The following is a 13,618-nucleotide window of genomic DNA, read 5'->3' as shown; positions in this document are numbered from 1 at the left end:
ATACAGACAGACATAAACACGCACATACATTCCTTTCCTCTTTCTTTCTCTTTCAGTTTTCCTTTTTCTTTTAATGACGTCACCCACCAACCAGTATGAACACACACAACACTAGTTGAGGGTGGTATATGCGTGTTTGTTTTCCACCGAACTTGGTTTATAAACCCAGTAATACACACATACACACATTTATATACACCTTCTGTTATAGGCAGATTTAGAAACTTTTCTGTAAAAACAAGCTCGCCGATCACCAGCCAACCAACCATTCTTAAGAGAAAGAAAGAAAGAAGAAATCAAAACAAAAGAAAGCGATATTACAACACAACAAACAAACAAATAAACTAAACAAAAGTTGTTGCTTTTGCTTCTTGGCTGCTGGTTTTCAAAGGAAAAGCATAGCAGATCGCCTCCTTCACGGACACATCAAGCTTTCGTCGTCATTCAGTTTTTTCTAAGAGTTTCACTATAATTTTACTTTCGAATTTCTTTTTCCTTCCTTTCCTTTTGTTTGGGGGAAAAACAAATATAATCTTTTAGTTTTAAGCTGTCATACATATATATATATATATATATACACAGAGAAATTCAAACTATTTTCGCGATCTCTTTTATTGTTATTGAGTTTATTGTTGGCTGTCCTTTTAAATCGGAATGGATAACACAGTCTACGCACAAGGTGGAGCCCTTAATATCAACCTAAAAAGGGCAGATGGAGGTATATCCTGGGGTTTCCGACTCCAGGGCGGAATTGATTTCAGTACAGCGCTCTCCATCCAATCTGTGAGTTCGTAATACTTTTTCTTTTAAAAATATTATTATTACTAAAATTATCTTTTCGTCTACCTTCTATATTTTAATTCTTTTAAATCCATTTGTTCTAACTTTCTGTTTCCATTTAGTTGTCATTCTTACGTACATTCACATACCTAACTTCATTCAAACATAAATGAATAATGTGATAAACTTGCACGCACATATACTAACATATGTACGTATGTTGCATATATACACCTATGTATGTATATGCATATATGTGTGTGTGCACGCGTGTACACACACACACACACACACAACACACACACACACACACACACACACACACACACACACACACACAAGCGGTTATATAAAGATTTATTTACCAAACTTATTTGGAATTAAAACCGGATCGTGGACTTGTCTCACAACAATATTCATCACGCACGCACATACATACATACGTACATACATACATACATACATACATACATACATACATACATACATACATACATATATACATACATACATACATCTATGGGAAGGGTGACCGTAGTAAGGCCCTAGCCAGATGTAAATGTAGGCCCCATTTGTATTTGTTCATTTGTGCTTTATTAATAATCAATGTTGAATATACGCGAGTTATGTATTAGTGAAGGGTATGTATACGTGGAGTGTGTATGGTGTACTTAAGTAACAGAACAGGTTAAAAGTGCAAGAACAATTTTTTAAAAGATAATTCTTTAACAAGAGGTGTAAATCTCATTTCTCAAACTCCCAAGTCCACACAGACTGACCCACTTGACCACTCTCTGCTCTTTACTCTGTGTATGTGTGTTAGTATTATTGGAGATTGTGCAGACGGCCGATCGTGTCTTCGTCTTCTTGTACAATTTATCTTGTATACTTCATAAATATCGACCTCGTACTTAGTACCCCGATGGATGAAAGGCGGGTTATTATTACCCCCACCACCTCATGTCGACGAAGTAAGGACAACTACACACCATCTGGTTGACATGTAGTTTGTGTCAAATCCAGTTTAAATAAATACTGGAAAGTGTAGGGACAAATCACAGATTTTAACAGAAACAGTACTATAATAGTAAATTTTAGCGTACCGTTGTTTATTTAATTCTTTTTAGGATAAATATGCAAAGGATGAACTGTATAACGCCTCTGACTATTTTCTGTGCTTCCGCGACTACTTAGTGAAAGGTTGCCCCAGAAGAGAGACCTAACCCTAACACTCCAAGTGGAGTCTATTTTGCTAAAGACATCCAAGATCTAAATGTTGGCGCTACTCTGACGGGCTTCCACACAGTTGACTTGCAGGGCTCAGTTTACTCAACTCATTTCGAACCGTTGAAGAAAAACTATTTTAAACCTTTTTCGATCCACAAGATACTGGATTTCTAATTTAGGTATAAGGCTAGCAGAATTTTAGAGGAGGGTGTAGTCGAAGGATGAAAACAATCTTCATCTTGACTTCGAACGTAAAGAGCCATAAGCATATATCTCAGTCCATTGTGTCAGTCTCAAACGTATTTATAACTATTGAAATTCTTTTAAAACTTAAATGGACACACGTATCGCAGCGAGTGCGGTTTGGTAACATGATAATTGCTATTGGGCCTATGTAGTTGTATGTGAGCAGATACAGAGACCTCGGTCCCCTCATCCTGTAAACCATCCAGTATGTAGCAGCTGGAGGGAGACAGGGTTACATTTGCAGCTGAGAAAATTGAAGCAATTTAAGATAAAATGATTTGCTCAAGGACATAATGCGCTCCCCACTTTAAGAAATGAAGCTCCGACTTTTTGACCATATGCCGAATACTTGGTTAGCTACTGGTCCTGAACTAGTATGGTACATTAAAACGCAAACTTTTCTGAGTTTCCGACCTACATGTGGGCCATATGCTCGGATATTGTTATACACTGCTGGTCACAATGCACTTCCTCGCATTGCTGTAGCTTTCGAATGACGGCAAGCAGACTAACATTTCCTCTAACCGAAACGCCAGTCTGTAGCAGGCTTACAATTTACTGTTGGGTGGACTAGGGCAACCTGAAATGAAGTGTTTTGCTCAACACACAACGCATTGCCCGGTTCAGGAATCGAAATTACGATCTTGTGATCGTAAGTGCAAAACTCTAACCAATAAGTCACGCGTTCGTGCATATGTGAACACACACACACAATCATACATGCTTTTTAAAATGTTTAATCGGTAGAAAGTTGAAAATTAAAAGTAATTAAAACTAATAAAAATAATAAATATACTCGTGTATTGAAATGTATTTCTCCAGTTCTACCAAATCTAATATGTTTTGTCTGTGTATGTGTGTGCGTCCTTGCATGTATGATGCGTTTATGTCTGCGAAGAAATCTCATCTCTCCCTACCTATGTTAAAAAACACGTACTTCAACAATTTATAAAAATTCACTCCCACGCATTCCTTTACTCACTTTCTCTCTCTCTCTCTCTTACTTACACACACACACACACACACACACACACACACACATAGGTATATCGTATATGTGTGGGGGAGAGAGAGAGAGGGGGGGGGAAGAGAGGTGGTATATAGATGATATTTTTCTCCCTGACCATTATTTCGAGCACGAGCACTTTTGTGTGTGAATAATGTTTTAAAGTATTGTAGATTACGATTCTTCCGGAAAATAAAATAGGAAGGGAAAATTTTTCTAGTCCTCAGATGATATATTTTATAAACACTCTAGTCTTAAGCATGCATCAGATTTCGAAGAGAAAACAAAACCACTGTTCACAGTTTTAAACGTTATGCTGAAAATTATCTGAGTCTTAGGGAATTAACGAAAGTGAAATGCGAATCTTAGTTATTTTAGGAATACCAGCTGAATATGGAACGATTTTAGCCAAAAGGAAGTAAAGCACTCGGTGATACGCGGGTGGAGTTTCGGATCAGAACGTCCACATAAGTTGGGTTTTCTCCGTTTTGACGGGGATTTTCCTAATTTTTTTCCCACCACAGCCATGGGAATGATGGGGAGGGGGGATCTTTTTTATGAAAAAATTAAATAATTTTGGAAAGACTTCCGCCCTCCCACCCTCCCATTTTCTTCCAAATTTGTTTATTTTTGTAATTTTTTTGCCCAAAATCCCCGTTTTCGAATACGGAGGTTCCGGAAAATTGTCAAAAATCAGCATTGTAAAATTCCCCGCCCTTGACTTTTTTCCCCAACACAAACCCTAAAACCCTAACTGTAAGTGCAGAAATGTTTTGAAATTTTTGTTCGAATCATGATGTCTATATTTTTCCGCATATTTAGAAAAAGAAAAAAAAAAAAAATTCTTAAAAAAAAGTTTTACAAAGATTTTTTGAAATTTTTTTCAGAATTATAATCTCCATATTTTTCCGTATATTTTGAAAAAAAAATTGTGAAAAAGTTAAAAATGAAGAAAATGGGGGTGAGGTGAGGTAATTTAGAAATATCGATTTTTGCCAATTTTTTTGCAGATTCGTGTTCCCCTGTAGTCGAAAAGGGTGGGGTGGGGGGTCCCAAAAAATGTTTTAAGGGTAGTTTTTTTTTTGGGGGGGGGACGAGCGGAAGTCTTGCAGAAGCGTTTTCTGTAAAAAAAAAAAAGAAAAAAAAATGAAAATATTTCCAGACGGAAAGGTGTGTGATTTAAGAAAGATTTGGTTGTTGTTTCTAGCACATTCAATGACCACTTTTTCTTGTTTCTTTGTCACAAGTGTTGATGTTTTTCAAAAAAAAAAAAAAAAAAAAATCAAGTTTTGAAAAATTTTATTCATAGAAAGATACTCCCCTCCTTCATTTCGTAGGCTATGGTGAAGAAAAAATTGGAAATACCTCCGTCAAAAACGGAGAAAATCCAACTGTTGTGGGCGTCCTGATCCGAAACTCCGCCGATACACGTTGCTCTCACCACCTCAGTTAATTTAATGGTCAGCCGCACCTTCTCTCCGTATCTATTTTCAGTTAGATTTTTGCTTCAAGTAAGACTTTGTGTTCGGTCACGCGGCCTCTCATCTTTGATCTTTTACTTGTTTCAATCACTAGACTGAAGCCATGCCGGGGTGCGAAATTTTTTTTCCACGAGAGTTCCGGACCCCAGTAATGAACTCATTTGTATACAGCCAATCAGAGCAGTCACCTTTATCCTTTCTTCTTTCCTTGTCAGCACCGTGCATTCCTTACAAGATTTGGAAGCTGTCATTTTGTGCGTGACTGCATATTTTGGCAACATTCTGATAATGCTTACTTTTAAAATATTTTCCGTGAATTTTTCAGCTAGTTATAATAAATGGATCTATAATGCAGCCCGAAATTTTGTCAGTGAACAGGTCGCGGTTTCAATGCGACGAAAATATTTTGACACAAATTAAATTTAAATGTTGAAGTGAATGTAACGGTTTTTGTGTTTTTTAAATGGCTTATAAATACCTTCCAAGCTGCAATTGTTTTTTGTTTCAACACACGATCTCAGATCAAATCACCTGCTATGCAAGTACATCTCCGTAATATATAATTTACTATTAATAATATAATAGTATTCAGCGAAATTGTTTAGTACTCACACATTTTCATGACTATTTTGGGGGGATCTTTTCTGTTTGGTTGCCAGCGTCAATTTTCTGTTCGAGCTGATTTCATATTCAGTGCAATGATACACTTTTATAGGCTAATTAATGAAATGAAAGTAAAAAAAAAACCAGCTATTAGTAATTAAAGTTTGAAAGTTTTGGTAATTTTAGTCAATCGTTAAGCCACAGACACATTCATGTTTTTCTCTTTTAATTAACCTAAACATTTATTTACATGAAAGAAAATTACAGGAGAACTTTCGTGCTAAAAATAACAGCTAAATAAGATTTATTTACATGAAAGAAAATTACCGCAGACATAACACGTGTTGTTTACAAATATTGACGACACGTGCTATTTTGTCATGCACAAAATGACATCTTTCAAATCCCGTTTCCTGGTTGGTGAAAATGATCAAACTTTAAACCTCTATAACTTTTTAAAATCATTTTTCAAGAAAAAATGAGATAACTCCAGCAATTCAGTTTGGGCAAGTGTATTATTATGCCAACGTTGAAGTATTCAGTGAACATCAAAGGATCAACTCCAAGGAAGAAGAAATATTATTTATATATATCTATTCGTTTACATTATCTACAATTGACGGATATTTGTCCTATTCTTGTTTGTTATTAACACAACGTTTCGGCTGATATACCCTCCAACCTTCATCAGGTGTCTTGGGGAAATTTCGAACCTGGGTTCTCATTCCTAAGGTATGTTTTCGATGTTATTATTATTATTCAGGTCACTGCCTGGAATCGAACTCGGAATCTTGGGGTTAGTAATCCGCGCTCTTAACCACTACGTGGGCATATGGCGTAGTGGTTAAGAGCGCGGGCTATTAACCCCAAGATTCCGAGTTCGATTCCAGGCAGTGACCTGAATAATAATAATAATAATAATAATAATAATAATAATAATAATAATAATAATAATAATAATAAACATCGAAAACATACCTTAGCAATGAGAACCCAGGTTCGAAATTACCCCAAGACACCTGATGAAGGCTGGAGGGCATATGAGCCGAAACGTTGTGTTAACAACAAACAATATGAGGATAAATATCCGTCAATTAATTCCTCATCTCTTAAATATAGAACAGTATTTATTCGTTTGTCCGACAAGTAGTTAGAGACAGTAGTACTTGTAGTGATAGCGAAATATTTTTCGATAGTGCCAAAAAGGTTGCTGTCCGTCAGTAGGGAGGGAAAGAGTAAGGAATGCACGGTGCTGACAAGGAAGGAAGGATAAAGGTGACTCTGCTCTGATTGGCTGTATACAAATGAGTTCATTACTGGGGTCCGGAACTCTCGTGGAAAAAACTTCGCTGCCGGCATATCGCCTCGAAGGTTTATTTTTTAGTCGAACAAATCAATCGCTTATTGTATTTTTTGGGTCAGGTACTTTGCCGATTTATTTTGCGGAACCGCTAAGTTACAGGGGCATAAACAAACCAACACCGGTTGTCAAGTGGCGGCAAGCGACAAGCACATCCTCCTCGCTATCATAAACGCACACACACACTTGACGAGTTTCTTTCAGTTTCCATCTACCAAATCCACTCCAAAAGCTTTGGTTAGTCAACTCAAGGCCTGAACCTCGAACCATTTGGTTGGGAAGCAAACTTTTTACCACAAAGACATGCTGGGGATAATAATCCTTTCTGCTATAGGCACAAAGCTTGAAGTTGGGGGAGGGGGATAGTTGGTTACATCGATCCCAGTACTCGATTGGTACTTATTTTACCGACCCCCAAATGATGAAAGGCAAAGTCGACCTCGGCGGAATTTGAACTCAGAACGTAGCGGCAGACAAAATACCTATTTCTTTACTACCCACAAGGGGCTAAACACAGAGAGGACAAACAAGGACAGATAAACGGATTAAATCGATTATATCGCCCCCAGTGCATAACTGGTCCTTAATTAATCGACCCCGAAAGGATGAAAGGCAAAGTCGACCTCGGAGGAATTTGAACTCAGAACGTAGCAGCAGACGAAATACCGCTAGGCATTTCGTCCGGCGTGCTAACGTTTCTGCCAGCTCCTCGCCGCCTTCTTGCTGGTGATAATAATAATAACAATAAAATGGTCTCTAATTTAGGTATGTCAATAATTTTGAAGCGAGTAAGTTAGGCCGACTTCTATTTTATCGAAACTGGAATGATGAAAAGGCAATATTGAACTTGATGGGATTAGAGTCGGAAGAAATCCTGAAAACCATTTTCCCGCTAATCTGACGAGTTAGCCAACTCAAAATAATAGTTTCTGATTTGTGCACAAGGCCAGTAATTTTGACTAGTATCTCATTTTATCGATCCCGGAAAGAAGAAAGACAAAAGTTGGCCTCGGCGGGATTTGATCTCAGAATTTAATCGGATGTTAAAAAAACTGAAGAGGAAGGGAGAAAATTGTATACACGGTTATAAACTGTGTGCTAAAATCCCCAGGGAAGGAGACCTTCACCCAGAACCAATCAAGGAATCCCACAAATCCAAGATTACCCCTATTACTAAGACTAAGTGCCTTGCTCTCAACTCTCATTTCCTGGGTTAGAGGCAAATGTTAAGTTCTAGTCACATGGGCAATGCTCACCGCTTTTACCCAGTTTTCAATAAATTTGCAGAGAAGTAGTATTTCCCTCTTCATCCATAATTCTTCTTTCAAGTGGAACATGAAAAAAATTGATGAAGAAAGTGTCTTTAGTCCTTTCAGTCGGGTCCATCACACAACTTCCTTCGCCATTGTCATCAGACTGTGAAAAACTCCTTGTCTTTCCTGGTCAAAGGAAAGCGGCAGGCCAGTTTTCACAATGGACTTGGTCAATAGTTAGATCTGCCTTTACTAGATAGCAACACTTCAAATATCAGCAATACCTGGATACTGAACGAATGTCTGCAGGACGGTTTTTGGTGTGTCATGATAGATCATCTAGTGCCAATCAATATTCAGTGGATTAAGAAAGGGTGAAAATCGCTGAGATAAGGTCCCTGGGGAACATTAGCCCCCCCCCCCAATCTTGGATCTTATAAAATCTAGGATGAAATAAATATCTCCCAAAGTTGAATATAATTAATGTTGTTTACCCGCAAGTCAATAGACATATGATCAAACGGTCTTCCAAGATACTCTAACAAGAGGACGCTCTTAGGAATCTTAGATTACATTGTCTAATGTGCCTTTCCACTTTTTTAAATGCAGTAGTGTATAATTTGAAGAAATTTGGTTGCTACAGTAGGTCTACTACATTTTGCTGTTAAAAGCTTTGAATACTTTGGCCATATCACTGTAGATCCAAGGGCGTTCCTGAAGAATAGAGTCGGAAATTATCTAATGCATCAAAAGCATTAAAAAAAGCAATTTCTTCGGATATGTATGTTTTAAGCATCGTAGATTACGATCATGCTAATGATTATATATATAAATAGCGCGCGCGTATGTAATTTTGATCATCTCTTTTCCGTAAATTTTTCATTTTTGACTTTTTTCCAGATATATGTTTTAAAAAGTTAGGCATATTTCTGAAGAATCATTATCGCAAAAGTTTAAATCATGAATCTAAAAATATTTTCAAAAAAGTGAAAGCTCAAAAATTACCCCCTCTCCCTTCAAAATTGTAATCTATGAATGCTTAAAACATAAACACCCTGAGAAATTGCGGGTTTTGCTGCACTAGACAATTTCTAACTCCATTCTGGAATGCCAGATACCTACGTGTATGTACACAACACGCGCGCGCATATATATATATATTGCATCATTTTGTAACCTGCTAATTAAAAATAATACATATATTCATAGACTGAGTTCTACTTCTGTTGTTTTTTTTTCGGTAAATTTTCAACCAAACACACATACATTAATAATTGGTAGAAGTTAGTGTGACTTAAAGGCCGAATTTCGTGTGTTGACCAACGCACAAAACTCGGTACTTGAGCCACTGTTACTTCAGCCGATTATTAACAGTATATATATATATATAATATATATATATATATATATATATATGTATATATAAACACGCATACACACTCATGTGTGTATCAGCATAGTATTTGTAAATCAATACTTCGTAAGAAAGTTAAAGCAATGTCAGTTAAATATCAGATCAAGTATTTCCTTCTTGACAATTTCCCGCTCTACATTTCATTCATAACTTCATACCTGACCTGTTTTTTTTTTTGGTTTTTTTTCCCTTCTTACTCTTTTCGAGGTTTTATGTTTATCCTCTCCTTCTCACACACTCACTGCAACACCACCACTATCCATCATGCACTCCCCTACCTTTACAAATACCTGTATTATCATCATTCTTTGTCCTTTTCAAACTTCGAAGCCTATCAACATCCCATCTCCTTCTAATATCTTATAATACTGTGTTTATTGTGATGGTGATGATGAAGTAATGTGAAGGCCCCTGTCTTTAACACATTTCACGAATATCTTTCGTCATCCCCACCATCACTGCTTTTAATCCTCGCATTTCCTTTTTTTGACAACAAAGATTACTTCTCTTCCTCTTTTTATTTTGACTCCCTCCTTTCTGTTTATTATTATTATTATTCATACACAAATGCCTCAACATGTAACTTTTGAACCGCACGAATACACACGCAGTCATTGTCTGTGTCTGTGTATTTAATTGCGTGGACATGTCTAGATGTTTATGTTTGTTTCTTTCAATGTTTTATGTGTATGTGTGTTTGTAAATATAGAGTATCTCGGGCTACAAATCTCATTTCTTTGTTGTAATTCCCACTACCTTTTGTCTTTGTATTGTCTTAAATGTTTTCGAGGCTCTTATGGCCAATAAAGAAGAAATTATTATTACTATTATTTGCCTTATAACCCGTACACACACACACACACGCATCTCTCTCTCCCAATAAGGCTTTTCCTTCAAGATGAACGTACATTTTCGTACAATATATTCAAAAACCAGTTGCGGCTCGTATATAGAGACACTATGGAACTGCAACACCCCCTATTTCCACTCGATATTATCGATAACATTCAATATAAGCCTTTTTTTCTACAATTCTTTCATTATACTTGTACATTATATAATATTTAAGCTGAATATCTGTAGCCATCCCCTAGTTTATGAAAAAATATTAAAATCCTTGTATAGAACTATGCGCTTCACAGTTCCAGCGATGTGGTGTTTGGCTGTTGTGTCCATGCTCACATGTCTGAGATAGGAAGCTTCATGCTAGGGAGAGACAGCACTGTCATTCACATAGTTCTGGTGAAAGGTGGTGTTTCTTTTTGACTCTGCGTGTGTTGTGCTTAAAAACGTGTTTATATTCTTGAATGTGATAAAGTGTAGAATTAGAGTATTATCCTTTAGCGTGTGTCTTCTACTAAAGTCCTGAACCAAGCAAAGCCTTGTGAACAGATTTGGTAGATGAAAACTGAAAGAAACCCATATCCTCCTCCTCCTCCTCTCCTTCTCCCCTCCCCCTCCTCCTCTCCTTCTCACCAACGTGAGTTGGATGCTTTGGCAGGATCCAGCGAGTGACAGGGCTGTGTCAAGTTTCAATATCAGGTTTGGTATGGTTTCTATGGCTGGATGCCCTTCCTAATGTCAAGCACATTTCAGTATGTAGTGCATGTCACCTACACCAGTAAAGGAAAGGAGTGTTCAAAAACTCATTTGCTAAATCACAGCCTTATGGCATTGGTTTCTATCTGGTCGAGACGAATGAACTGATACCATATTATCGCGCTAGCATAGCCCACACACTTGCTGTGTGAACAAACAAATGGAAGATCTACTAACCAAAGTAATGTTGAGCTGTTCATATTCTTTAACCTTTGGTTACTATAAAAAGAAGACAAATATACATTTGTTCTACCAGAGAATGAGGACATATTAACTGAATTTTTGGTCATGCAGGCAGCCATCGCCTGAGGGGAGCAATTAAAACAAGATAATGGTTAATGTCAATATGAATGTTTGAACAGATAAATAAGCCCATTGATAGGTTTATGAGCTATTATTTTTGTTTCAAGAGTAAATGCATAAGCAAATAACAGGTTAGATGAAGGTGGGTAGCGATTATATAGTGACTGGTTGGTGTGAAGAGAAGCCTTAATATTGTGATTGGTTGTCAGTTAGTGAACAGTGATTGATTATAATGTAGTAGAATTTCAGATGTGATCTCTTCATAGGTTCCATTTGTATATTTACTCATTTAGGCTTGGCTTGGCTTCGTGCTTTTACTTGATTGGGCTGGGGTCATTCCAAGTTAGTGATCTCAGATGCGTCATCATGTGTAGAGCTGACCAGGTCCACCAGTGCTCTTCATTGCTGGGGATCCTGTGCCAGTCCCTCTGCAACCTCCAAGTGATATTGAACCTCTGGAGATTTTCCCCAATTATGTCCAGCCATCTGATGCGAGGCCTGTATTTAGACCTCTTCCAGCCCTCAGTTGCTGCCTCGAATATTAACTCATTTACTCATTAACTAATTTATGATCCTTTCTAATTTAAGTACAAAGCCAGCAGTTTTGAGGGGAGGGGTCAAGTCAATTACATTTATCCCTCTCCCCTAGCAGTTGACTGATACTTTATTTTATCATTTTGTCAATCCTGAAAGGATGACTGGCAAAGTCGACCCTGGTGGGATTTGAACTGAGAGTATGATGCCAGAACAAAGGCTGCAAAGCATTTTTTCTGATGCTGTAATGATTCTACCAACTCTCTGCCCTCCAAAGAATCAATATTGCAATCAAAAAGTATCAGGAAATATTATATTTGTTCTTGGTGCTGTGGATTGCGAATAGCTTTGTAGGACTCTAATTGTTTAATCATAATCCTCATCATCTAAAGTCTGCCAACCATACTGGCATAGGTTGAATGGTTCAACAGGATCTGACAAGCTAGAGGACTGCATTGAGCTCCAATGTCTGCTTTGGCATGGTTTCTATGGCTGGATATCCTTCTTAATGCTAACCATTTTACAGAGAGTACTTGGTGCATTTTTTGTGGTACTGGTGGCACTAGTCAGGTTACCAAGTAACTCACACAATCAACAAGACTCCTCAACTAAGTGACAGTGTATTAGAGAGGGAGCTGGCTATATGCTAGATAGTGAGAGGCTAAAGAATGATAGAGGAACAGGAATAGGTATCTTGCTGTAGAGGAGATATATGGTTGTCCCACTTTGAAAATATTGTGTGTCAGAGACTAAAATACTAGCCCAAGACATACACTACTGTTGCTTCAAGTAATTGAAAAAAGAAAAAAAAACATAAAGAATTAGTAAAATGATTTTGTCATTATTAAGCCTGTGTATGGAATATGGATTAATGGGAAATTTTGTGGAAGATTTATGAGATGTCTGTAGTGTTCTCAGGGTTAGGAACCAATACTTAGGAGACATCTTTATCATCAAAATATTATATATGGTTAATAAGAGCGAATTTTTATTTACTTTTAAGTTCCAATGAGTCTAACATAAATCTTCTCTGAATAGTATATCAGTTTATTAAGTGCAGTATTTCTCATTGAGATTTTTAAAATTTGCCGTCCAATGAAACCAGAGGTGATTTGCATCACTTAGAATAAGTCATAAAAGTCACAGAAATGAATACATTCACATCCTGAGGAAAGGAAGCAGATCCGAAGATTATTGGGGCAGAGCCATTTCTCAAAGAAGAAATGAGAAGTGTGTGTCAAATGGCATTCTTTTATACATCCACTCTATTCACGTATTCTCATTCAAGTTTTCTCTTTATATTTTCTAATTGATCTGGTGCCTATTCTTGACATCTAAATATAAAGTGAAAGTAAGCAGGGTACAGTCAAACAACCTCATGGAAAGGAGTTAAATACCTTTAAACAGTCATCACATCTACATAATATCATCGGTTAGTGAGTGGAAAAGTTATGAGAGTAACAGTTTTCTGTTTGAATTTTCCAAGCAATCCACTTCCTTCTGTTGTTCTTTCATTGTTTGTTAATCTGCATGGTTATTATGTGATGTCACATGATATTTATGTGCACCTTGTTCATTGCCACCAATCGTGGTTTAGGCGCAGGCATGGCTGTGTGGTTAAGAAATTTGTTTCTTAACTGCATTGTTTTAGGCTTAGTCCAGTTGCATGGCACCTTTAGTGTGTGTCTTCTACTAAAGTCCTGAACCAAGCAAAGCCTTGTGAACAGATTTGGTAGATGAAAACTGAAAGAAACCCATATCCTCCTCCTCCTCCTCTCCTTCTCCCCCTCCTCTCCTTCTCCCCCCCCTCTC

General features: G+C 37.2%; 1 protein-coding gene across 3 annotated transcripts in view; it reads left to right on the top strand.

The window, feature by feature from the left end:
* Window positions 1-87: 87 nt before the first annotated feature.
* LOC115214534 (PDZ and LIM domain protein 3) overlaps window positions 88-13,618 on the top strand; it is a 184,246-nt gene continuing 170,715 nt past the window's right edge. The window contains exon 1 of one of the 3 annotated variants that reach the window (XM_029783740.2): window positions 88-783. In XM_029783740.2, coding sequence (XP_029639600.1) covers window positions 655-783 — 129 coding nt within the window. In that variant the 5' untranslated portion in view covers window positions 88-654. The remainder of the gene's footprint in view (window positions 784-13,618) is intronic. The other 2 variants (XM_029783738.2, XM_029783739.2) reach the window with 2 other exon arrangements.

Source organism: Octopus sinensis, linkage group LG7, assembly GCF_006345805.1.
Source record: "Octopus sinensis linkage group LG7, ASM634580v1, whole genome shotgun sequence".
Classification (NCBI taxonomy): Eukaryota; Metazoa; Mollusca; class Cephalopoda; order Octopoda; family Octopodidae; genus Octopus; species Octopus sinensis.
The sequence above is the reverse complement of the archived record's forward strand: the minus strand, read 5'-3'. Positions and strand labels throughout refer to the sequence as shown.